At 43.2% G+C, this 27935-nt stretch overlaps 1 protein-coding gene across 1 annotated transcript in view; it reads right to left on the reverse strand.

Annotated features, from left to right (window-relative positions):
* Positions 1-27554, reverse strand: part of ADRA1A (adrenoceptor alpha 1A) — a 101465-nt gene extending 73911 nt beyond the window's left edge. The window contains exon 1 of the mRNA XM_055580279.1: positions 25877-27554. Within this exon, the coding sequence (XP_055436254.1) occupies positions 25877-26759 (883 nt within the window). The 5' untranslated portion in view covers positions 26760-27554. The remainder of the gene's footprint in view (positions 1-25876) is intronic.
* Positions 27555-27935: the final 381 nt, after the last annotated feature.

The following is a 27935-nucleotide window of genomic DNA, read 5'->3' on the forward strand; positions in this document are numbered from 1 at the left end:
TGAACTGTGAACTTCCAGATGCTCAAGCTGGATTTAGAAAAGGCAGAGGAACCAGAGATCAAATTGCCAACATCTGCTGGATCATCAAAAAAGCAAAAGAGTTCCATAAAAACATCTACTTTTGCTTTATTGACCATGCCAAAGCCTTTGAATATGTGGATCACAACAAAATGTGGAAAATTCACAAAGAGATTTGACCATCTGACCTGCCTCCTGAGAAATCTGTATGCAGGTCAAGGAGCAACAGTTAGAACTGGACATGGAACAACAGACTGGTTCCAAAAAGGGAAAGGAGTACGTCAAGGCTGTATATTGTCACCCTGCTTATTTAACTTATATGCAGAGTACATCATGAGACACGCTGGGCTGGAAGAAGCACAAGCTGGAATCAAGATTGCCAGGAGAAATATCAATAACCTCAGATATGCAGATGACACCACCCTTATGGCAGAAAGTGAAGAGGAACTAAAAAGCCTCTTGATGAAGATGAAAGAGGAGAGTGAAAAAGTTGGCTTAAAGCTCAACAGTCAGAAAACGAAGATCATGGCATCTGGTCCCATCACTTCATGGCAAATAGATGGAGAAACAATGGAATCAGTGTCAGACTTTATTTTCTGGGGCTCCAAAATCACTGCAAATGGTGACTGCACCCATGAAATTAAAAGATGCTTGCTCCCTGGAAGAAAAGCTACAACAACCTAGACAGTGTATTAAAAAACAGAGATGTTACTTTGCTGACAAAGGTCCATCTAGTCAAAGCTATGGTTTTTCCAGTGGTCATGTATGGATGTGAGAGTTGGACTATAAAGAAAGCTGAGCACCAAAGAACTGATACTTTTGAACTGTGGTGTTGGAGAAGACTCTTGAGAGTCCCTTGGACAGCTTGGACAGCCAGGAGAAACAATCAGTCCATCCTAAAGGAAATCGGTCCTGAACATTCATTGGAAGGACTGATGCTGAAGAAGAAACTCCAATACTTTGGTCACCTGACGTGAAGAAGAACTGACTCACTGGAAAAAACCCTGATTCTGGGAACAACTGAAGGCAGGAGGAGAAGGGGATGACAGAGCATGAGTTGGTTGGATCGCATCACCGACTCAATGGACATGAATTTGAGTAAATTCTGGGAGTTGGTGATGAACAGGGAAGCCTGACATGCTGCAGTCCATGGGTTTGCAAATAGTTGGACATGACTGAGTGACTGAACTGAACTGAACTGAGCAATCTCAAAACTATTTCAAAGATACAGTAATCAAAACAGTTTGGTATTGGCATAAGATTAATAGGCACATGAAATATGTAATAGAGTCCAGAAATGACCCATATTCTACAGTCAATTGGATTTCAACAAGGACATCAAGACCATTTCATTAGGAAAAGGATAGTCTCTTCAGCAAGTGGTGCTTGGACAACTGGATTTCCACATGCAAAAGAATAAAGTTGGAACCTTATCTCACACCATACATAAATATTAACTCAAAATGGATCAAAGGCACTTGTAAGTGATAAAATGAGAAACTCTTAGAAGATTAGGAATAATTCTTTGTGACCTGGATCAGACAATTTAGATATGGTACTAAAAGCGCAAGCAACAAAAGGAAAATTAGGCAAATTGGGCTTCACAAAAATTAGACATTTGTGCATCAAAGGATACTATCAAGAAAGTGAAAGGACAACCCACAAATGAGAGAAACACTTGCCAGTCATATATCTCATAAGGTTCTAGTATCCTAAATATATAAAGAATTCCTACAACTCAACTATAGAAAGACAAATTCTAATTTAAAAATGGGCAAGGGACTTGAATAGACTTTATGTCAAAGAATATACACAAATGGCCAACAAGCACATGAAAAGGTGTTCAACTTCTTTTGTCATTAGAGAAATGCAAATCAAAACCACAACGAGATACTACTTTATGTCCACTAGGATGGTTATAATTAAATTATTGAAAAAAGGAAAGAAGGATGTGAGGATGTGAGAAATCCTACCAATGTGAGGATGTAGAGAAATTGGACCCCTCAAAAATTGTTGGTAGGTACATGAAACCTTTTTTGCTTGCTTTGTTTTAAATCACTAGCCAAGATATTGGAAATACAAGTAAAAGTCTGAATCATAATAAAAATTTTTTTTGCTTTAAATGCGGTGTTTCTAAAGATTTTGATTGATTTTTAGGAATTCTTTTAATATAAACTACTAATGAGTCTCGGCAGAAGTGCGGCCGAGAGGCGCTACCCCACACCCAAGGTCAGGGGCCGCGACCGAGAGCGCCAGGCCGTGACCGAGAGCGCCCCGCTGTGACGGCACAAGAGCCGCCAAGAGGAGCTGGTCAGGGGAGGCGGCTGAGAAAAGCTACCCCACGTCTGAGGTCAAGGGCCGCGGCCGAGAGGAGCTACCCCACGTCCGAGGAAGGGCGGCTGCACGGGTGCAGGAGGGCAAGAAGAGCTACTCCACATTCAAGGTCAGGAGGGGCGACCTCATCCAAGGTAAGGAGCAGCAGTGAAGAGATACCCCACGTCCAAGGTAAGAGAAATCCAAGTAAGATGGTAGGTGTTGTGAGAGGGCATCAGAGGACAGACACACAAACCATAATCACAGAAAACTAGCCAATCTGATCACACGGACCACAGCCTTGTCTAACTCAATGAAACTAAGCCATGCCATGCAGGGCCACCCAAGACAGACGGGTCATGGTGGAGCGGTCTGACAGAATGTGGTCCCCTGGAGAAGGGAATGGCAAACCACTTCAGTATTCTTGCCTTTAGAACCCCATGAAAAAGCAAAATGATAGGATACTGAAAGAGGAACTCCCCAGGTCGGTAAGTGCCCAATATGCTACTGGAGATTAGTGGAGTAATAACTCCAGAAAGAATGAAGGGATGGAGCCAAAGCAAAAACAATACCCAGTTGTGGATGTGACTGGTGATAGAAGCAAGGTCCGATGCTGTAAAGAGCAATACTGCATAGGACTGGAATGTTAGGTCCATGAATCAAATGGAAGTGGTCAAACAGGAGATGGCAAGAGTGAACGTCGACATTCTAGGAATCAGCGAACTAAAATGGACTGGAATGGGTGAATTTAACTCAGATGACCATTATATCTACTACTGTGGGCAGGAATCCCTTAGAAGAAATGGAGTAGCCATCATGGTCAGCAAAAGAGCCTGAAATGCAGTACTTGGATGCAATCTCAAAGACGACAGAATGATCTCTGTTCATTTCCAAGGCAAGCCATTTAATATCATGGTAATCCAAGTCTATGGCCCAACCAGTAATGCTGAAGAAGCTGAAGTTGAACGGTTCTATGAAGACCTACAAGACCTTTTAGAACTAACACCCAAAAAATGATGTCCTTTTCATTATAGGGGACTGGAATGCAAAAGTAGAAAGTCAAGAAACACCTGGAGTAACAGGCAAATTTGGCCTCGGATTACAGAATGAAGCAGGGCAAAGGCTAATAGGGTTTTGGCAAGAGAACGCACTGGTCATAGCAAACACCCTCTTCCAACAACACAAGAGAAGACTACACATGGACATCACCAGATGGTCAACACTAAAATCAGATTGATTATATTCTTTGCAGCCAAAGATGGAGAAGCTCTATACAGTCAGCAAAAACAAGACTGGGAGCTGACTGTGGCTCAGATCATGAACTCCTTATTGCCAAATTCAGACTTAAATCGAAGAAAGTAGGGAAAACCACTAGACCATTCAGGTATGACCTAAATCAAATCCCTTATGATTATACAGTGGAAGTGAGAAATAGATTTAAGGGACTAAATCTGATAAACTGCCTGATGAACTATGGACGGAGGTTCATGACATTGTACAGGAGACAGGGATCAAGACCATCCCCATGGAAAAGAAATGCAAAGAAGCAAAATGGCTGTCTGAGAGGTCTTACAGATAGCTATGAAAAGAAGAGAAGCGAAAAGCAAAGGAGAAAAGGAAAGATATAAGCATCTGAATGCAGAGTTTCAAAGAATATCAAGGAGAGATAAGAAAGCCTTCCTCAGCGATCAGTGCAAAGAAATAGAGGAATACAATAGAACAGGAAAGGCTAGAGAACTCTTCCAGAAAATTAGAGATACCAAGGGAACATTTCATGCAAAGATGGGCACAATAAAGAACAGAAATGGTATGGACCTAACAGAAGCAGAAGATATTAAGAAGAGGTGGCAAGAATACACAGAAAGGAAAGTAAGGAAAGGGAAGTTGCTCAGTCATGTCCGACTCTTTGTGATCCCATGGACTGTAGCCTATCAGGCTCCTCCATCCATGGGATTTTCCAGGCAAGAGTTCTGGAGTGCATTGCCATTTAAAAGATCTTCACGACCCAGATAATCACGATGCTGTGATCACTCACCTAGAGCCAGGCATCCTGAAACGTGAAGTCAAGTGGGCCTTAGAAAGCATCACTATGAACAAAGCTAGTGGAGGTGATAGAATTCCAGTTGAGCTATTTCAGATCCTGAAAGATAATGCTGTGAAAGTGCTGCACTCAATATGCCAGCAAATTTGGAAAACTCAACAGTGGCCACAGGACTGGAAAAAGTCAGTTTTCATTCCAATACCAAAGAAAGGCAATGCCAAGGAATGCTCAAACTACCACACAGTTGCACTCATCTCACACACTAGTAAAGTAATGCTCAAAATTTTCCAAGCCAGGCTTCAGCAATACATGAACCGTGAACTTCCAGATGTTCAAGCTGGTTTTAGGAAAGGCAGAGGAACCAGAGATCAAATTGCCAACATCCGCTGGATCATGGAAAAAGCAAGAGTTCCAGAAAAACATCTATTTCTGCTTTATTGACTATGCCAAAGCCTTCGACTGTGTGGATCACAATAAACTGTGGAAAATTCTGAAAGAGATGGGAATACCAGACCACTTGACCTGACTCTTGAGAAACCTATATGCAGGTCAGGAAGCAACAGTTAGAACTGGACATGGAACAACAGACTGGTTCCAAATAGGAAAAGGAGTACGTCAAGGCTGTATATTGTCACCCTGCTTATTTAACTTATATGCAGAGTACATCATGAGAAACTCTGGACTGGAAGAAACACAAGCTGGAATCAAGATTGCCGGGGGAAATATCAATAACCTCAGATATGCAGATGACACCACCCTTATGGCAGAAAGTGAAGAGGAACACAAAAGCTTCTTGATGAAGGTGAAAGAGGAGAGTGAAAAAGTTGGCTTAAAGCTCAACATTCAGAAAACGAAGATCATGGCATCTGGTCCCATCACTTCATGGCAAATAGATGGGGAAACAGTGGAAACAATGTCAGACTTTATTTTTGGGGGCTCCAAAATCACTGCAGATGGTGACTGCAGCCATGAAATTAAAAGACGCTTCCTCCTTGGAAGGAAAGTTATGACCAACCTAGATAGAATATTCAAAAGCAGAGACATTACTTTGCCAACAAAGGTCTGTCTAGTCAAGGCTATGGTTTTTCCTGTAGTCATATATGGATGTGAGAGTTGTACTGTGAAGAAAGCAGAGCGCTGAAGAATTGATACTGTTGAACTGTGGTGTTGGAGAAGACTCTTGAGAGTCCCTTGGACTACAAGGAGATCGAACCAGTCCGTCCTAAGGGAGATAAGTCCTGGGTGTTCACTGGAAGGACTGATGCTGAAGCTGAAACTCCAGTACTTTGGCCACCTCATGTGAAGAGTTGACTCATTGGAAAAGACCCTGATGCTGGGAGGGATTGGGGGCAGTAGGAGAAAGGGACGACAGAGGATGAGATGGCTGGATGGTATCACCGACGCAATGGACATGAGTTTGGGTAAACTCGGGGAGTTGGTAATGGACAGGGAGGCATGGCATGCTGCGATTCATGGGGTCACAAAGAGTCGGACACGACTGAGCAACTGAAATGAACTGAACTGAACTAATCAGTCTTGGCAACGTTTTCATCTGGGGCTGGATACCTTTTTGTTGTGGGGCTGTCCTGCACATTGTACCATGTTTAGCCGCATCCGTGGCCTCTATCCAGAAGATGCCAATAGCATCTCTCACCCCAGCTGAGACATTGTGACAAGTAAAAATGTCTCCACACATTGCCAAACGTTCCCTAGGAGTCAAAACCACCCCTGGTTGAGAACAACTGCTGTAACTTCATTGTTGTTTAGCTGCTATGTCACATCTGACTATTTTGAGACCCCATGGACTGTAGCCTGCCAGGTTCCTCTGTCAATGGGATTTCCCAGTCAAGAATACTAGAGTGGGTTGCCACTTCCTTCTCCAATAACTTCTTTAGGAGTAATTTGTTACTCTGGGGTTCTGTCCTCTCCTAGAGTTTCCTTTGGGGAAAAAAAAATCCATTTCTGAGATGGTCCTTCAGTTATGAAGACAGTGAAATCATTTCACAAAGTGAATGACTGCAGATGGCAGGTAACCTTCTAAAACATTTCTCATCACATGGGCTCAAACCACACAGCCAATTTGTAAACAGCAGGCTTCTCACTGGCAACGAAATGCCCCGACGATAAGCTAAATGCGGAGAGCATAAAAAAAAAAAAAGAAACAAAGTTAGCGTGCAATGTTCTCTTCTCAAACCCTTTTTGGGCAAAGACGACGGCTCTGCCAGCATTCCAGAATAATGACAGCTGATGTGCCCTTTGTCAACTTTCCCTCCTGCTCGTTTGAAAATGCAGACTGAACTCTTTCCAGAACTTCTTCTGATACCATTTACTGAGCATGGAATCAGATCTAGTAGAAGAGAGAGCAATCAGTGCCCCAGACGCCCCACCGACCACTCCTGGTGGGAAGGTGAGGGTTCAGTGTCCAGGACTTGGGGTCCCCTGACCACTTTCATGGGCTCAGTGCCACTTTTAACCATTTTATATCTTGGGTGTCTGAGAAGGATTTCATTGGAACCAGGAATTGTGAAGTCGAGGAGCTGGAAAGCTACTGGTCCCACGAAAGCCCCATTTTCTACAGATGAGAAGATGGAACCCAGGGCTTTTAAACTCAGGGCCAGAGCACTTTCCCCTATTCCAGGCAACTCCAGTGAGAGGTCACTTCCTCCCTGCCATGCCTTGGTTTCTACTTCTCTATGTGAGCCCAGTGGCTTCTAGCTTACAGGCTTGTTCTAGAAATTAAACTAGAGTCAGGAAGTGGCCACAAGCACCACTAATATGGACTGAATCCTTGTGTCCCTTCCCTCCCCCCAACTTCATCTGTTGAAGCCTTAACCCTCACTGTGATGGCATTTGGAGGTGGGGCCTCCGCTTTGGAAGTAATTAGGTTTGGATGAGGTCATGAGGGCGGAGCTCCTGTGATGGGATCCGTGTTCTTAAAAGGAGATGAAGGACCAGAGCCGGCTTGCCCTCTGTCCTGAGAGATAGAGCAAGAACCTGGCTGTCAGTGAACCAGGATGAGGGCCCTCAGGAGAACCTGACTATGGTGCACCCTGACCTCGAATTTCCCAGTCTTCAAACCTGCAAGATGTAGATATCTGTTGTTTAAGACACCTGGTCTATGGTGTTCTGTTTCAACAGCTTGACCTGCCTAGGGCAAGCACTCTTCATATCCCTTACATAAACTCCTTCATTTCTTGCTTCCCATGTGGCGCTAGTGTTACAGAATCCACATGACAAAGTAGGAGACATAGGTTTGATCCCTGGGTTGGGAAGATCTCCTGGAGAAGGACATGGCAACCCACTCTACTATTCTTGCCTGGAGAATTCTGTGGACAGAGGAGCCTGGAGGGCTACAGTCCATGGGGTTGCAAAGAATCGGACACAACTGAGTTGACTGAGCACACACACACAGACAAGAGCCCTTCACATGATTTCATCTCCTCTTGTGATCAAGTGAAAGCTCAGCCTGCTGGCTTACACAGACTCTGCCCCTGCCTGACCCCATAGGTATCTCTCTCTGACTACTCTGCCTTGAACCACAAACTTACATGAGACCAAAGGAAATGATCACAGGTCCATTGATTTTCATTTCTGCTGCACACTTCAATATCAACCTGAAAAGGTGCCAGGGCTGAGGCAGGCATGTGTGGCTCACAATGTACCTCCTGATCCCCTTTCTAAATTCTTTATAAATCCAAGAGCCTGTGTGGCACAATTAAGATTCAATGCAGTCAAATAAATGCATATTTTTTAAAATCTAAAAGAATACACAAATAGGTGAAATTTTGCATCACTACTGAAAACACTAAGAAAGGGTCATACACATAAGGCAGAACCTCTGAGAGGTTTCTGGAAACTAGTTTGGTCGCCACCAGCCTGAATGAAGGATGGAGTCCTCAGTTTATCTCAAAAAACAGGATGAAGGGAAGACGGCTCCCCGTTACTGCTGGGTGACACCCCCAGAGGCTTGGAATAGTAGATCCTGGAGACCTAGGCAGAGTCAGGGTAGCTTTTCAAAGACAAATGTCAACTGCAGTTGAGTGTCTAATTAGAGTACTGATGCCGAGGTCCACACAAGATGGGAAATCTCTCAGTTTTCTCATCAAGACCAGCCAGCAACTAAAGGGAGGCTCTTGGGACATCGATCCCAGGGAGCCGGTCATGCCACATGGAGGAGAGGCCATTGCACTCACTGTGTCAACCAAACAGGACAAGGACTCTTGTCCTCTGCTAGGCACAAGTGAACACTTGTCCTTCTGTCTCCTCTGCTCCCTATGGATGAACAGATCAAGATTCTGGCAAATGTCAACTACAACAAAGACAGTTCTTTTCCTTCGCCCCTCGCATGCATATGGAGTGGCTTCAGTCATGTCCAACTCTTTGTGACCCCATGGACTGTAGCCCACCAGGCTCCTCAGTCCATAGGATTCTCCAGGCTAGAATGCTGGAGGGGGCTGCCATTTCCTTCAGGGGATCTTCCCAACCCAGGGATTGAACTTTATCTCTTATGTCTCTTGTATTGGCAGGCAGGTTCTTTACCACCAGCACCACCTGAAAGTCCCTTAATCTGGGTCTGAAAGGTTTGGACTGGGACCCAACCAATTCCAAACAGAGCCCATTTCAAATGTTATTATTAGGTTACCCTCGTGAGGCTGAACAAAAAGAGAATTACTGTTTACGTGAAAAGATTCAGCTGTTCGGTAGATGAGATTGATTTGAGGAATCAGAGATTCTCAGGTATAAAACTTCACTTTTAAAAGAGTGACAGGAGACAAAATGAAAAGACAACTCTCAGAATGGGAGAAAATATTTGCAAATGAAGCACCAACATGGGATTAATTGCCAAAATATACAAAGAGCTTGTGCAGCTCAATATCACAAAAACAAACAAATCAATCAAGAAATGGGCAGAAGAACTAAAATAGACATCTCTTCAAAGAAAACAAATGGTTAAAAAGCACAGGAAAAGATGCTCAACATCACTAATTATTAGAGAAATGCAAATCAAAACCACAATAAGGTATCACTTCACGTTGGTCAGAATGGCCACCATCAAAAAATCTACAAATAATAAATGCTAGAGAAGGTGAGGAGAAAAGAGAACCTTCCTACATTGCTGGTGGGGATGTAAAATAGTATAGTCACTATGAAGAACAGAATGGAGGTTCCTTAAAAGCCTGAAAATAGAGTTATGACATGATCCAGCAATCCCACTACTGGGCATACACCCTGAAAAAACCATAACTCAAAAAGGGTACATGCACCTCAAAGTTCACTGCAGCACTATTTACAATATCCAGTTAATAGTCACTTAGTCGTGTCTGACTCTTTGAGATCCCATGGACTGGAGCTATTTTTGTTTTGTAGATAAGTTCACTGGTACCCTTTTTTTAGATTCCACATATAAGTGATATCACATGATATTTGTCTTTCTCTGACTTAGTATAGCAATCTCTAGGTCTATCCACATTGCTGCAAATGGCATTATTTTGGCCTTTTAATGGCTGTGTAATATTCCATTGTATACATGTACCACATCTTCTTTATCTATTCCTTTGTTGATGGACATATAGGTTGCTTCCACTGAGCAACTAACACTTTCTTTCTGGGCTTCCCTGGTGGTGCAGATGGTAAAGAATCTGCCTGCAGTGCAGGAGACCCAGATTCTTGGGATTTCCCAGGCAAGAATAGTGAAGTGGGTTGCCATTCCCTCCTCCAGGGGGATCTTCTCAACCCAGGGATCTCAACCCCAAACCAGAAGACAAAATCAATCCAAATGTTATAACCAATGAAAATTAGTTAAATTTTTACTAAGAGAATAACATCCAGATTAGACTGGATGTTTTTCACAGACTCTGAAAAATCCATTTGATGCAAGATACACAATCTGATATATAAAAATATGGGCAAAGGTATGTTGACAATGCAAACAAAAATATGTTAGAGACTTCAATATTAATTTTTAAAAATGTACATATCAAGGGAAAATAAACAGGACAAAAGCCTCTATTTAAATGAAGGTATTATTGATTTAATCTTTCTAGTATTAGTCATCTACATCAACATATTTAAAGCAAAAGTTGTTAAAAATGTAAGAAAGAATTGGAAGAATTATTCACAGTAGCAGTAGGAAGGTTTATCACACCTCTCTTGACTGACAAAGTAGAGATAAAGATAATAAATAATGAATAAAGATCTCAAAAACACCACTGTTATCATTAAAATATATCTTATCAACATTCAGTCTATTAAATGTGCTAATTATTGATCATATATCAAATAATCAAAAAAGCTAATACATTTCATAAGCTATAAATTATTGGGTTCACATTCTTTGACCACAATGCAGTAAATCTGAAATTGGTTTTTAAACATAGGGGATAAAAAAACTACCATATGACCTAACAATCCCACTACATTAGGGTACAGGTATTGTTATCAATTATAATTGACTGATAATGATACATGTACCCTAATGTTCACTGCAGAACTATTTACAATAGCTAGGACATGGAAGCAACCTGGATGTCCACTGAGAGATGAATGGATAAAGAAATTGTGGTACATATACACAATGGAATATTACTCAGCCATAAAAATGAACACATTTGAGTCAGTTCTAATGAGGTAGATGAAACTAAAGACTATTATACACAATGAGTATGTCATAAAGAGAAAAACCAATGCATACTAACACACAGATATGTAATCTAGAAAGATGGTACTGATGAACCTATTTGTAGAGCAGCAGTGGAGACGCGGAGATAGAGAACAGATCTGTGGACACAGTTGGGGCAGGAGAGGGTGGGATGAATTGAGAGAGTAGCACTGAGATATATACATTACCATACGCAAAACAGATAACCAGTGGGAATTTGCTGTATGACACAAGGAGCTCAAACCCGGTGCTCTGTGATGACCTAGAGGGGTGGGATGGGGTGGGAGGTGGGAAGGAGGTACAAGAGGGAGGGGACATATGTATACTTATGGCTGATTCATGTTGATGTATGGCAGAAACCAACATAATATTGAAAGCTATTATTCTCCAATTAAAAATAAACTTTAAAAAAAGAAAAAATAAACAATATCCTTCTTAGGTCTATTGTTCAAACAGCCTATAGATTTATATATATATATTTTTTAATTTTTTTTAAATTTTATTTTATTTTTAAACTTTACATAATTTTTATCTTATAAATAGTTTCTACTTTTTGGAAACATAGAACTCTAGATAATGTTTGTTTTAATATTTTTTGAAAAATAGTGACAATAAATAATATAACAGTTTTGATAATCACAATCACATAAATGAAATTTTGCAATAAAAATGATACAACAACCAAAAAAGTAGGGGATAAAAGCACCAATTACTGTTCAAATTAACAAGCAGCAACAACAACAATATAAGAAATCCTCTTCAGTTCCTATAGGACTAAAGAGCAACAAACAGAGGGAAAAAAAAACTGGATGAGAGCACTGCCTAGCAAAACATAAGGCAAGAAACTCAAGTTGCAGGGAAGAAAATGAACAACTTTGGTAATTTTTAATCTTAGACAAGAGAAATTAAAATATGTGAACCAAACATTCTGCTCGTTAACATAAAAGAACAAAATATAACCAGAAAAACAAAGGAAATGTCTAGAGCTTAAATTAGTGGCCTGGAAAACAGAGAAAAATGATTAATAAATTCAGGATGTGGGTTCTCTGAAAAAAACTAATGAAATGAACAATCTTTCAAGACACCTCAGTGAAGACAAAAAGTGAGAAAACATAAATAGATGGCGTACAAAATGAGAGAGATTGAAAAGAAATGAAAAAATAACAGAATTTCATGTAGAATTCTGTGCTAAAATGTAGGACCTCAATAAGAAGGAAAATAGAAAAGAAGAAAACAAAGATTATCAAATCTGACAATCAGAATAGACCACTATCCATGGAAGAAATAGAAAACAGTCTCCAAGAGCTGCTTCCATAAAAGGTGCTATACCCAGATGTTTTATGGGCAAGTTCTTTCAGACCTTCAAGGAACACATAATTCTTATGCTATTTAAATTGTTACAGATAGTAGAAAAAAAGGAAAAGTGTCGCAATTCATTTTATAAAGCTAACATAATCTTGAAACCAAAAAAGCAACAAAAACACCACTGTAAAATAAAAAAATATATTCATTTCACATAGAAATATAGATGCAAACCAGAAATAAAATATTTAGTAAAATACAGCAACATAAAAAAGAATAATACCACTGATCAGCTAAAATTTAATCCAAGAATACATGATTGGTTATTATTAGGAAATAAAATTTATCAACTCAATGTCAATGAAAAATATTATATTGATGCCTATTAAAAAGCCAACAGTTGATAAAATTAAAAATTCATTTTGATAAAATTGTTCTATAAACTGTGGAAAGATACTTCCTTGATATGATGAAGGATATTGATCTAAAAACCAACACTGTCATATCTAATGAAGAAATACCAAAGCAGCATTTCCCAACTTCTTTGTAACAATCATTTTTCAAGAACATGTTATTAAGTGTGATTAAAAGGAAAGTACAAACAAGAGTCAAAAAATAATTTGGGAAGTAAATGGAAAAATGTTATATTTTTTATTGAAGTACTGTTGACTTACATATGTCATATTTCTTTACAGGAGGTCTCAGTGTGATAAAGATGGTGCCTTTCAAATTGATCTATATATCCAAAAATTATGAATAACATGTGACAGGATTTGTGTATGTATGTGTGACAGCATGTACATATACAGTGGTATTGGTGGAGTAGGAGATGTAACTGGACAAAATGAGCTCAGAATTTTCCTGGAAGAATGAACGTGCAAAGACAGACAAAATAATGTTGAAAAACAATATTCATCCAGGTGCCTTCACCCCCAAAATATGAAAGTTTATTACGAAACCACAGAAGCTAAAATAATGTAGCACTAATAGCAGAGAGACAGATAAATGTAACAGAAGTGGGAGTTCCAAAATAGATTCAAGATTCTTCCTAATGTAACAAAGGCAGTTTTCCAAAGAAGATGGGAAAGGATAGATTATTCAAAAAGTCTTTCATGAGTATCTAGCTAGGGACTTCCTTGGTAGTCCAGTGGTTAAGACTTTGCCTTTGAATGCAGGAGGTGTGGGTTCAATCTGGTCAGGGAGCAATGATCCTACATACCTCAGGGCCAAGAAACCAAAACATAGACAGAAGCAATATTGTAACAAATTCAATAAAGACTTTAAAAATGGTCCACGTAAAAATCTTTAAGAAAAAGAATATCTGCCTAGCTATTTCAACATAAATACAGTTAGACATCACCTACCAAAATACAAAACTAAATTCCAGGTACATGATAAATGATGCTCTAAAAGAACTAGGAGAAAATAGAGGTTATCTGAGTTACATGGAGGAAGATCTCTCCAAGGGTCCCTTAAAAGGCACAATCCATGAAGAAACATTAAAATATGAGACTACATAAAAATTTTAAAAGTCTATGTATTTGTAAAAGGACAAAAAGGATAAAATGCAAAAAAAAATCAATGAGAAGAATAGTTGCTAAATATGTATAAAGATTATAAAATTGTTAATATCCCTCATCTTTTTTCCCTTTTTAGTAAACCTATACCTCTCTCCGCCTGCATGGAGGAGGAGGAGTATGTGGTTCAAAGGAGGGTCCCTTTTAGCCAGAAAAAGGAAGGGAAAGCTTTCTCTATCTGCCCTCCACAGGTGGACAGTGGGGGAAGTGGGGAAGGAGGAAGTGAAAAGAGAAAGCCTGGGGTTCCCGAACTCCCCTCTTGACAAGCACTGCAGAGGCTGTTAAGACAAAGGTGGAAATGAAGGTGCCTTTTCCCCCTCTCCATCCTGGCATCTGGGAGATGACACAAGAGGGCTATTACATCTGCTAAAGTCACAGCCCATGTGGCTGGGTGCAGAAGAGTAGGTGTGGGTTGGCACAAATGTTTGGTGTGGTGTGGAGTGGTGTGGTATGGTGTGGAGTGGTGTGGTGAGGTGTGGTGAGGTGTGGTGAGGTGTGGTGTGAGTGGTGTGGACTTGGAGGAACCCATAGGGCTCTCCATGCCTTCAGACAATGATGAAACATCATCAAGAATTTAGCTCAGGAGCCTGTGAACAGTGACCACGCGGGCCGTTACAGACAAAGTGACTCCTTGGCCAATGGCAATAGAACAAGCATCACCCCAGCCAGGAACCAAATGGAGGCAAAACAGATAAACCTATAGTGACTTAAGAGGGCTGGGTCATCAGGTGGGGCAACTGTCCATGGGTGAGCACCCTCAGACTCATCGGGGACAGCTGTTTGATGGCTAGGGACTGGCACCTGTGGCCAGCCACTAGATTAAAACAACATCCCCAGTGCCAGAAACTAAAAATCACCATGAGAGATCAACCTGCTGCTGCTACTGCTGCTAAATCACTTCAGTCATGTCCGACTCTGTGCGACCCCATAGACGGCAGCCCACCAGGCTTCCCCGTCCCCGGGATTCTCCAGGCAAGAATACTGGGGTGGGTTGCCACTGCCTTCTTCAGAGAGATCAACCTAGGACCTGATAATTTCCTATCACCCACTACCCCAATAACCATAACATGTGCCCCTGATTAACAATTTAGCATGCAGACCTGCAATGCTGAGTTATCCAAGAGATGCTGAGTATATAAAGATGCTGCTTAAATGATTGGATTTGACTGAACTTACTGGGTTTAACGAAAAGTGTGTGTGTGTGTGTGTGTGTGTGTGTGTGTGTGTGTGTGTGTGTGTGTGTGTCCCCTGGGAGTTCATGAAAAAGATCACATCAGTTTTTGAAAAATAAAGAAGCTATATTTTCTCAGCATGTCTGAATACAGCATGAGAAAACTGGCAACCCAGGATATACAGTAATAAGTGATTAATATGGTCAATGTATACAATAAACTTACAAATGGAAAAGAAGTAAAACTCAGTGGCTTAACAAAAAAGTGGCCAAAGAGCACAGATGAGTGATTTCACAATACAAAATTGAAATAGAAATGACTGATATGGGGGGAGTGGATTTCAAATATAAAAATATGGGGGGATTTCAAATAGTAAAGAAAAATGCAGTTTCAAGATGAAAAGTCACTATACACATGTCCAAATGGAAAGCCAAGTTAAAGGACTAAAAGATGGTGAACCTGTCCAATGAGGAAAATGCCTTAGGAAAAATCCTTCCGCCTGAACCTGCAACCACGAAATAAGAAAACACAGCAATACCTAGGGCACTAAGTGGTGTCTCTTTCGGAGTACTGACTTGCCTGTATGCAGCTGGTTTAAAAGAGTCAGTTATTGTTCAAAGCTTTGTTAGAACTCATCGTAGACGTCTTCTGAGCCTGAGGCACATTCTTTGGAATATGATGGTAAATCTCCAATGACAGATTCGTCTTGTGGAAAGAGCCACAATTAATTTAAAGCCAAGTCTGGTTAGACTGTTAGTGATCAGGGAAAGCTTTTCTCGTAAATCTGCTCTGGAGGCAATGACACAAGAGGCATTTGAGAACTCTGTGGCAGCTCGCGGAAATAAATATTTTCAACCTCGAGTGAGAAGGATCCTATTTGGGAAGGTATCTCTCACCTGTCCTGGGTCAATGTCTCCCAACTGGTCTAGCCAGTCTTCTTTTTGCTAAGCCTCTGATAACTTAACATATAAACTTGATCATGTCATCCTTGTTCCTGGTCATCTTCAAATAAAAACACAAACTCATAAAAATGACCCTTCAGTCCAGTCTTATCAGAGTCTTTATCCATCTCATTCCCTCCAGTCTCCTTTTAGCCAATCAACAGCTCCTTGGTCTACAGATCTCAGTCCCAAAGATCAAGGTCAAGAAGGTCAAGCTCTCCTTCCCAGCAAGCCTATTCTACCCTCTCGCCCAGGGTCACTCTTATCCACAGCACATGTTTCCAAGGTACCACTCCATCCTCTTCCTTGTACACAATTTTGGCATTTTTATGTGGTTATCTGATTCATGTCTGTCTCCTCATGGAGATTAGAAGCCTGCAGGAAGGCAAACACCGAGGTTGTTTTTACATGGTTACATTTCATAAACCCCAGTATATGGGACATTCTCGATAAGTAACTGGAAGATGAATGAGAAATGCTGGCTGATACAGTTGTGAGGAAGATGTACTGGAAGATGGTTGCAATAATCCCCTTATCCCTTTGCGAATCTGCTCTCCCACCAGGAGGTGAGTCTGTTTCCCTCCCCTTGAAGGTATACTGGCCTCGGTGACTTGGTTTTCCTGCAGAATGAGGCAGCAGTGACCCTGGGCCAGGTCTGGCTCTTGTGCTTCAGAAGCCTGGCAGTTTCTGCCTCGATTCTCTTGGAGAGAAGTGCCACACTGCAGGAGAGCTGGCTTCAACTACTGGGGGGAAAGCGGCCACCAATTCTAACATCCCAACAGCCCAATAAACTAGACTTTGACTCATAACTGCCCTACAGTCACAAGCCATAGCAGGATTGTTGCCTTAAGTTACTAAGTTTTGAGATGATTTGTGGTGCAGCAAGGGGCTTCCCCCATGGCTCAGCTGGTAAAGAACCTGCCTGCCAATGTAGGAGATGCAAGAGATGTGGGTTCAATCCCTGGGTCAAGAACATCCCCTAGAGAAGGAAATGATAATCCTTGGAAAAGAAAATAGCAACTCACTCCAGTATTCTTGCCTGGGAAATCCCATGGACAGAGGAGCCTAGGGGCCACAGTCTATGAGGTCACAAAGAGTTGGACACGACTTCACACACACACCTACCTATGTGATGCAGCTGCTGCTGCTGCTAAGTCACTTCAGTTGTGTCCGACTCTGTGTGACCCCATGGACGGCAGCCCACCAGGCTCCCCTGTCCCTGGGATTCTCCAAGCAAGAACACTGGAGTGGGTTGCCATCTCCTTCTCCAATGCATGAAAGCGAAAAGTGAAAGTGAAGTCGCTCAGTCATGTCTGACTCTTAGCCACCCCATGGACTGCAGCCTACTAGGCTCCTCGGTCCATGAGATTTTCCAGGCAAGAGTACTGGAGTGGGGTGCCATTGCCTTCTCCGGTGATGCAGCTAGAGTAACTGAAAAACTGGTCTCTTATCTTAAAGTCAAAGTGGTTCTTAGATTCTCTCCACACCATTATCTCTCTGAAGTCAGCCTTTTCCATAAGAATCAGGGGCCTGTTCTTTTGTACCTGCAGCAAAGAGATGCAATTTCTAACTGGCCTGGGCATCTACAATCATCATTCTATGTCATTATGTGCTGCTGCTGCTGCTGCTGCTAAGTCACTTCAGTCGTGTCCAACTCTGTGTGACCCCATAGATGGCAGCCCACCAGGCTCCCCCATCCCTGGGATTCTCCAGTCAAGAACACTGGAGTGGGTTGCCATTTCCTTTTCCAATGCATGAAAGTGAAAAGTGAAAGAGAAGTTGCTCAGTCATGTCCGACTCTTCGCGATCCCATGGACTGCAGCCCACCAGGCTCCTCCGTCCATGGGATTTTCCAGGCAAGAGTATTGGAGTGGTGTGCCATCGCCTTCTCCGATGTCATTATGTGCACTCACCCCTTTTTCTTGCTACTTTTCACACATCATCATCTGAAACTTGCTATGTATTGTGCAGATTTTCAGCTCCACTAGGGCAAGGATTTGTCTTTATCTCCAGGGATTCTCTAGCTACCTGGCACATAGGAGATGCTCAATGAAATTTTGCTGAATGAATAAATGACTATGCCTCACTGCTTCCACCTGGTAATCATCTTGCCTGCATTGCCTTCTCCTGGACACTGCATCTTAAAACATTCTCTCTCCTTACCATGTGCTGTCTTTTTTAAAAAACATCTATAAACTTTTTCAAAATAAGTTATTTTTTAATTGGCCGTACCATGTGGCATGTGAGATCTTAGTTCCCCGACCAGGAATCAAACCCACAGACTCTACAGTGGAAGCATGGCATCTTAACCAGTGGACTTCCAGGGAAGTTGCTGTACTGTCTTTTTTTTATTTTAAAATAATTCTCAAATAGTAATGTCCATCTGAAGCACAGCTCAGCCAGTGCTGTCTCCTTTCATTCAGAGATAATGGCAATGGCTCAGTGCAATAATAATACTTATTTTGAATGTAAATAAGATGTGTTCAGAGTTCTGATGCGTATAACCAAGTGTTCAATAAATGCTTCCCCCCTCATCCCCTTCTTTCTGATGCTTTCTTTTGCCCAGACCTCCAAAGGCATCCACTCTTCATGGCAACATCCCACATCAACATATGTCAGTAATGATCCATGAAACATATGAATTCAGATAAGATGAACATTTATTGCCATTTGCTCAGTGCTAGGTGCTATATTAGGCAGCTGACCCATATAACATTCCGTATTTTATGAAAAAAGAAAGCCTAGGTTGAAATCTCAGGTCAATACTTTCTCCATCCAGCACACTGCCTTTGGTACCAGTTGGCTCTAGACAAAAGAATGTAATAGGCAAAGATGAAACACACACTCCAGGTCCCAAGGTTCCTTGAGGCACAGTTTATACCCTTCCTTCTTTCATATGTTGAAGGCTGCTGCTGCTGCTAAGTCACTTCAGTCATGTCTGACTCTGTGCGATCCCATAGAAAGAAGCCCACCAGGTTCCCCCGTCCCTGGGATTCTCCAGGCAAGAACACTGGAGTGGGTTGTCATTTCCTTCTCCAATGCATGAAAGTGAAAAGTGAAAGTTAAGTCACTCAGTCGTGTCCAACTCTTTGCGACCCCATGGACTGCAGCCTACCAGGCTCCTCCATCCATGGGATTTTCCAGGCAAGAGTACTGGAATGGGGTGCCATCGCCTTCTCTGATGTTGAAGGCTAACAGCTTCAAATTCTTTTTATTTAGCTTCATGATCAAAACTTGTTTTCTAAGAACATTCACTCACTCTAGGACTTCCCTGGTGGTTCGGTGGCTAGGAATCCGCCTGCCAATGCATGGGACATGGGTTCAATCCCTGGTCCACGAAGATCCCTCATGCCTTGGAGCAACTGAGCCCTTGCTCTAGACCCCACGAGCTGCAACTACTGAAGACCGTGTGCCCTAGAGCCCATGCTCCACAACAAGAGAAGCCAATGCAAAGGGAAGCCCGCTTACTGGAACTAGAGAAAGCCCCTGCACAGCAGAAAAGACCAAGCACAACCAAAAATAATAAAAATAAATAAGCAAAAATAAAATTTAAAAAATTCACTCTCAGGTATAAATGACTGATCATTACGTCAAGTGTAATCTCCCTCCCCTGAAGGGGTTCTCAATTTCAGGCAAATATTTAGGATATGGGAAGAAGACAAGGCTAGCAAGACTTAGACTTGAAGGCAGAAAAGTCAGATTTCTACCTGTAATCAGGCTATTCAGCCCAGCAACCAACCCAGCCCTGGTGGGGAAGAACTGGGGAGAGAGTGAAGTGTGGAATCCATGGGGAGACAGAACCTTCTCACAAATCCAGAGGGGCCTTCAGCAATGAGATGGGAGGCCCCCCTCACCTGATTATCCTGGCTTGGTTCCTGCCCACATGGGTGCTTCACCCTCAGCTTTGCACAGTACATCCACCCCTGCTTTGGTTTTAGTTTCTAAGCCCTCTGTCCTCTGGCAGCTGAGGGCAAACCCATAAGCTCTCTTCCCAAGAGACTACTTGTCCTACTTAAGAGCTCATGTCCCTTGGGTATAATAATATAATGGCATATTTATTCTTCTCTCCACATTTTGCATGAAAAATGTACTTAAGATAGTTACTAAAAACAAACAATGTCTCACTGATGGCTCACAAGATGCAGTGCAGTCTTCAAGTCCCTGATTAGTCAACTGCGAGACATCTAGATGCTTCTGTAGTGATTTCCAGACATCGTTCACTATTCTATTCTTTAGCATTTCTAATATCACTTTGAGGACCAATCTCATAGATTTGTGATCATTGTTTTCAATTTGTCTCCTTAACTAGACTGTGAGACCCTTGAGGGCAGAGTCTGTGCTTTGGTCAACTTTTTGTTCTAACACAGTGCCTGGCACTTATTATACAGCCAATCACTCTGGGAAGAGACAATGTCTTATTTGTTTGGTGTCAAAAAGAAACTGTGGACCATAGATTTGGTAGGTTTGGTGATCTTGTGCCCATTTTCGGTTATTCCCTGGTGGCTCAGAGGTTAAAGCGTCTGCCTGCAATGCAGGAGATGTGGGTTCGATTCCTGGTTTGGGAAGGTCCCCTGGAGAAGGAAATGGCAACCCACTCCAGTATTCTTGCCTGGAGAATCCTATGGACGGAGGAGTGCCCATTTTCACTTCAACATTACCAGCTTCCCAAGACAGCAGATCCACAAGAGAAGCTCTGATAAGACCAGAGTCTCCTTTCCCCTAGATGGACTCAAGATCCAGTCTATCATGCTCATCTTCTTGGATAGCTAAGCCACCACTGGAAGTCCCAAACTCCCAGTCACCCATCCTTATCTGAGCTGTTCCCACCATGTGGCTCTGTATGACCCCTAATCCAATCTAGGAGCCTCAGGAGATGTGGTTCGATCCTTGGGTCGAGAAGATCCCCTGAAAGAGGAAATGTCAACTCACTCCAGTATTCTTTCCTGGATGATCCCATGGACAGAGGAGCCTAATGGGCCACAGTCTACGGGGTCACAAAGAGTCAGACATGACTGAGTGAGCACACAAACAGCACAATCTGATCTAGCCTATGTTCCTTCACAGTCTCCCCTTCTTTACTTCAGCCCCTAGATATAATCAGTCATCAGCAACATTCCCTATCATTCCCAGCCTCGTAGCTGTGAGAGACCAGCATTCAGCCTTCTTGATTGGTCTTCCTTTAAATATATGACCTTAAGTCTCAAACATGTCCTCAGGACCTACTGGCAACTCTAGAAAATTTCCATAATCTATTTACTCTCTCACCTCAAAGACTGATCTTTCACATTTTCTTTTACTCCTCAAACTACCATCACTTCCTATTCCTTCCTCACTCTTAGTTGATGATCTTAATTATTTTTTTTCTTTCCAACTCAATTTATTGAAAATAGGGAATAGAGATGCCACAGGACATTTTCATAAACACTTAGATATTTGGTTCACTTCTTTTTAATGATGAGCAGAATTATACAGAAGGGAACCCAAAGCAAGAGAAATTAAGCTGATGTGTACTTTTATCTGACTACAATTTGCTCCTGATGTATAAAGCAAGCCAGGCTGAAGCCATCAGCATTATCTATATCTAAAATTTAACTCTAACAATGATGCTGTTTGCTTGGTAGGAACATTTGCTTTTTAAAAACGAATGTTTTCTATTCTCTTACTCATTCTGAAATTAAAATCAGCTTAGTTTTAAAAATACATAAATTTCATCAAATTTTGAGATGACCATGAGTCTTATTTCATGGAGAACATGCATGTATTTGGAAGTGATCTTGACCTTTCCCCTCCTTACCTACTGCCTCTGTGCCCATACACTCTGGCTTCCCCATCATTTTCAAACCCTCTTGTCTCCTCCCTTACCTGTACCACCAAGATCTCTCTAGGCCATCATTTCCATCAGAAAATAAACATGATATCCTATCTCCCACCTTTGAAAATTTTCTCTAGATCCTTATAGCTACACTGCCTTTCCCTGTCCCACAGTCTAGCAAAACCCTTTCACTTCACCTTTCAGTCTCTCAAAAAAGTGCACAATCAGGCTTTCGTCTCCATCACTCCACTGAAACTACTGTCCTCAAAGAAAGTGTTAGTTGCTCAGTTATGTCCAACTCTTTGCGACCCAAGGGACTGTAGCCTGCCAGGCTCCTCTGTCCATGGGATTCTCCAGGCAAGAATACTGGAGTGGGTTGCCATTTCCTTCAGGACTTTCTCATATCACCAAAGACCTCTACAAGGCCAAGTCCATGGTGGATTCCCAGTCCTCCTCTGACTTGGTCTAGCAACTGCATGTGACAGCTGATGACTCCCGCCTTCATGAAACATCTCCATTCAGTTTCTGGGACATCACCTTCTTCTACCTCCCTGGCCACTCCTTCTCAGTTTCTTTTGCTGATCATTTCTCTTCCTTTTCCTGACCCTCAAATATCAGGATCCAAGGCTCAGTCTTCATCTCTCGTTCCTCTCCACACTTTCTCACTTGCATATCTTTCCATTTCTGTGGAAATATGTGGATGTGTCCCAAGTTTATATCATAAACTTGGATAAACATAAACAGCTTGCCCTCTTAGCTCCAAATACATGCATGTAACTGCCTACTTGACATATCTACTCATACATCTAATAGACACTTCTCAGCATGGACTGTATAAAATAAGCACTGTGCTTCATATTCCTGCCAGCCCCTTACTACCCCCATCATTCTTTAGTTTCTCCAGTCTCAGGAAATACTACTATTTACACAGTTGTTAGGGCCTAAAACCCAAAAGTTATCTCTACTCCTCTCTTTTTTTTATATGCTATGTCCAAACTTGTCAGTTCTACCTCTGAAATAAGTGCCTATTGGGAGTACGTCAAGGCTGTATATTGTCACCCTGCTTATTTAACTTATATGCAGTGTACATCATGAGAAACCCTGGGCTGGAAGAAGCACAAGCTGGAATCAAGATTGCTGGGAGAAATATCAATAACCTCAGATATGCAAATGACACCACCCTTATGGCAGAAAATAAAGAAGAACTAAAGAGCCTCTTGATGAAACAGGAGAGTGAAAAAGTTGGCTTAAAGCTCAACATTTAGAAAACTAAGATCATGGCATCTGGTCCCGTCGCTTCATGGCAAATAGATGGGGAAACAGTGGAAACAGTGGTTGACTTTATTTTTTTAAGCTCCCAAATCACTGCAGATGGTGATTGCAGCCATGAAATTAAAAGACACTTACTCTTTGGAAGGAAAGTTATGACCAACCTAGACAACATATTAAAAAAGCAGAGACATTACTTTGTCAACAAAGGTCCATCTAGTCAAGGCTATGGTTTTTCCAATAGTCATGTATGGATGTGAGAGTTGAACTATAAAGAAAGCTGAGCACTGAAGAATTGATGCTTTTGAACTGTGGTGTTGGAGAAGACTCTTGAGAGTCCCTTGCACTGCAAGGATATCCAACCAGTCCATTCTAAAGGAGATCAGTCCTGGATGTTCATTGGAAGGACTGATGTTGAAGCTGAAACTCCAATACTTTGGCCACCTGATGCAAAGAGCTGATTCATTTGAAAAGACCCTGATGCTGGGAAAGATTGAGGGCAGGAGGAGAAGGGGAAGACAGAGGATGAGATGGTTGAATGGCATCACTGACTCAATGGACATGAGTTTGGGAGTTGGTGATGGACAGGGAGGCCTGGTGTGCTGCGGTTCATGGGGTTGAAAAGAGTCGGATATGACTGACCAACTGAACTGAACTGGGATCACTTTGAACCACGCCCACCTGTCTTACCTGAGTACAGGGCTTCCCCACTTTTCCCCCCTTGATATCTCCAACAGTCTCCTAAGTGGTCTCCCTGTTTCAACTCTTATCTAGGAAACAGCCCTCACTCCTCCCAGGAGCCAGAACCATCCTTTAAAAATATAAGACCAGCCACTCACATGCTAAAGCCCCTCTGATTGGATGACTTCCCATCACAATTAGAATAATATGCAAATTCTACTTTGGCCTAAAAGACAAGTCAGGTTCCTTGCCAGCTCTGCACTGGGTATTGACTCTGCCCAGAAAACTCTTCCTCCTAGAATTTGCAAAGCTTGCTCCTCACTTCAGTCAGGTCTCTGCTCAAATATCACCTCTTCAGAGAGGACTTTCCATGCCATTCACCACATTGTCATCCCAGTCTCTATCTTATTATCCTGTTTACTTTTAAAATGGTGCTTGTTAATCCTTGACTTTTAAAGGTATATTTATTTGTTTTTGTCTATTTCCCCCCAAAGATTGCAAACATCTCAGTGCAAGGACTTTTCTGCCTTGTTCACCCTAAGTGTCTAGAACAAGTGCTTAATAAATACAATACTTGACAGGTGAACAGATGCATAACTAAATGTGCAAACTTCAAGAGGAAGGGATGGGATGCAGACGATAGGTAAGGAGGTAGTGGCTCAGGTAAAGAAGGTTGTATAAATACAATCAAAGCTGTGATGTCATTCTAGAAGCAGAGAATGCAATAATGATGAAAGGCCAGGGAATGGACTTGGAAGGGCCTCTCAAGCAGCTGTGTTGGGTAGAAATTTCTGCAATGATGGAAATACTCTATATCTCTGCTGTTCAAAGCAGTAGCCGCTGGCCACGTGTGGCTGCCGAACACTTGAAATGGTCCAGTGGGACTAAGCAACTGAATACTAATTTTCTTTAATTTTAACTTACATTCAATAGACACATGGGGCTAGCGGTTATGACAGTAGACAGCAAAGCTTTAGAACCTGAAGAATTCCTTCCCCTGACTTGTGATTTTGGAATAATAACATATACCTCACTTAGTTACTGAGAGGACTAATGATATCAAATCGTCAATGTCTGAAACATAATTAGTCTTCAAAAAATAATAGTGGCAATGACCACTTGGTATTGCCAATAAAAGGACTTTCAGTACATGCCATGTAAATTGACCCTAAAGTACATAAAGACTTTTATGACTTTTTATTGTAATTTTTTGTTTGCTTGAGCTAGTGGATAACCAATGTATGTGGGTCTACATTTGAGCTCACAAACTAAAAATAGTAAACAACCATTCTGGGTTGTCAGGAAGGCCTTCCAGAGGTAAATGATGAATCCAAGTGCATCAGCTTGCTGACATTTATAATGAACTAATTAGTTTTGACAACAGCTCATTCAGCATTTGTGAAAATTGGATCTGTAACATTACTGTTTGCTTTAATACTTAGCATTAAAATAAAGAGGAATGTATTTACTTATTGGAAACAGTATATTGAATTCTTTAAAGGTTAAACTGTTTTGGAGATATATTTTTTTCTTGCCAGTAGCTCGTTATAGTTTCTTCCACACAGAATCCAGAAAACAAAATGAACACAGATATAGAACATAAGCAGACCATTTTCACTAACCCTTAGGAATAATCTAATCTAATAATCAAATTGCACAAGTTTGTTCAGGATAAGCATCGTGCTTATTTTTAGGCCAAGAGAATTTGCAGTCCACAGCAGCAGAGATGAAAGTGACATTCCATTGCCCCTGCCTAAGTGCCTGGTGGAGGAGACTCAGAGACTTGAAATCCAAGGATGGATGTTTTTAAGTTAAACACAGGCTTAAAAGCATTAACAGAAGTTGATATTCTTATTAAGAAGACCAATTAATCTGCATCAGTGGGAAACCACTTTGCAGTAGTCGAAAAAGTACCCTAGGACTGAATATAAGTGAGATTGGAGCAGAAAGGGAATGAAAATTTACTTTTCTACAGGGAAGTCTTTCCTAACTGCCCTCCTAGCGTTGCCGTTTGAAACGCAGATCCTTTCTCGTCCACCCATGACTGTGAGTCTAGGACAGCAGAAGGGGAAGAGCTGATGCAAAGACTTACCAATGGGCATCACTAAGAAAAAAGGCAGCCAGCAGAGGACGAAGCAGCCGACCACGATGCCCAGCGTTTTGGCCGCTTTCTTCTCGCGGGAAAATTTGAGCAGTCTCACGGAGAAGTGCGTCTTGTTCTTGGCGCTGGTCACCCCGCTGCCTCCTACCGCGGCGTTTTTGCGATGAATGCGGAGCGTCACCTGCTCCGAGTCTGACTTGTCGGTCTTGAGGCCCGACTTGAGGCCCCGGCTCTCCCTCTTGGCCACCACGTAGACCCGGCAGTACATGACCAGGATGATGGTCAGCGGCACGTAGAAGGAGCCCAGAGCCGAGAAGAGCACGTAGCCCGGCTCCTCGTTGATCTGGCAGATGGTCTCATCCTCCGGGGCCGGCTGCCTCCAGCCGAAGAGGGGCCCGATGGAGATGACCAAAGAGAGCGCCCAGACGCAGAGCAGGGCCATGAGGCCCCTCTTCTGGGTGACGATGGTGGGGTAGCGCAGAGGATAGCTCACGCCGATGTAGCGGTCGATGGAGATGATGCAGAGTCCCATGATGGAAGCCGTGCAGCACAGGACGTCCACCGCCGCCCAGACATTGCAGAAGACCCTGCCGAAGGCCCAGTAGCCCAAGATCTCGAAGATAGCGGAGAAGGGCAGCACCGTGGAAGTGAGGAGAAGGTCGGCCACCGCCAGGTTGACTATGTAGTAGTGTGTGACCGAGTGCAGGTGCCGGTGGCAGGCCACGGAAAGGATCACGAGGATGTTCCCCAGCACCCCGAAAAGGATGAGGCCCCCCAAGATCACCCCGAGCAGAATGGCCTTGGAAATGTTCAGCGGTGGCGGCGGGTGGGTGCAGTTGGAGCTGTCGGAGGCATTTCCGGAGAGAAACACCATGGTCCCAGCCCCCCGGGGCCAGGGCCGGCAAAGTCCGGCTCTTGAGGGCCACCCCTCGGCGGGCGAGGAGGAGGGGAGCGAGGGAGCGGGGAGTCAAAAGCTCTCGGCTCCCAGGAGCCTCGTCTGCTGGGGTTGTCTGTGGGTAAGAGAGAACGTGCAAGGAGGAAGCAACCCCGGCCAGCCCGGGAAACCCTCAGTAGGCCACGCAAAGGGGTAGGGCTTTAAAGGCGACATGGCCAGGGCCTCGCGGAGCTGCCAGCCGACCCTCTCCACCCGTAGCGCTGGCCCGGGGCCCCAGCTCCCTCCCTATCCGAGCCTTAGCACGGAACTCTGGGAGACGCGATGCAAAATGCAATCCCAGAGCTATGGGAGTCCCCTTTCCTGCACTGTCCGCTCCGTCCGGGTGAGAAGTTTGAGCATTCTGCACATAATTGGAATTTAAAACTTCAGTCTTCCCCCCCACAAACCACAAGCAAGTACTGGTCTGCCGTCGACTCTCAAAGGCGGGGACCGTTGGCATCTGGGTGCTTCTCCCCACCCGCAGTTACACTCGGTGTGGCTGGATTCATGATAGATCGCGCAGGCCAAGGGGAAACGAGGATGTGAAATGTTCACCAAGCGCGAGATGGCTGCGGAGCGTAGTTTGCCAGCGTTGTCCTGAAAGAGCGCAAAGAAATGCAGAGTCTAAGCCGGCTGCCGCGGGGAGCGAGGCCGTGCTAGACGCGGGGTCTGACCCGGCCGGGAGTCCCGCGGACTCTGAGATCCCTACCCGTCCTGCCGCAGCCCAGCGCGCGGGAGGGGACCGCGAGCCGTGCCCAACCTCTGGGCACCTGCCCTGGCGCGCTCCTTCTCGCGGCCTCTGGCGGTTTTCAAGGACCGAGGCAAACACACCCCAAGCTCCAGCACGGCCGGCGTGAAATTAAAATCTGAAATTAAATTAATTTAAATCTAGCTTGAAATTAAAATCTAGCCCGAGTGGCGCGATTTGAGGCTGAAGGGTATGCCGCGCCAAGCCAAGCTGGTGGAAACCCGGAGGATCTACCCGGTGGCCACTTGCACAGGTTGCTTCGCAGTCACCTGGAGGGGGCGGCCTGGGAGAGGGAGTCGCCGAGACCCGGGGACCGCAGAGGCAATGCCACGCGCACGCTCACGCCAGAGGAATTCACACTTGAGTGT

The sequence above is a fragment of the Bubalus kerabau genome, chromosome 4, assembly GCF_029407905.1.
Source record: "Bubalus kerabau isolate K-KA32 ecotype Philippines breed swamp buffalo chromosome 4, PCC_UOA_SB_1v2, whole genome shotgun sequence".
In the NCBI taxonomy this organism is placed as follows: domain Eukaryota; kingdom Metazoa; phylum Chordata; class Mammalia; order Artiodactyla; family Bovidae; genus Bubalus; species Bubalus kerabau.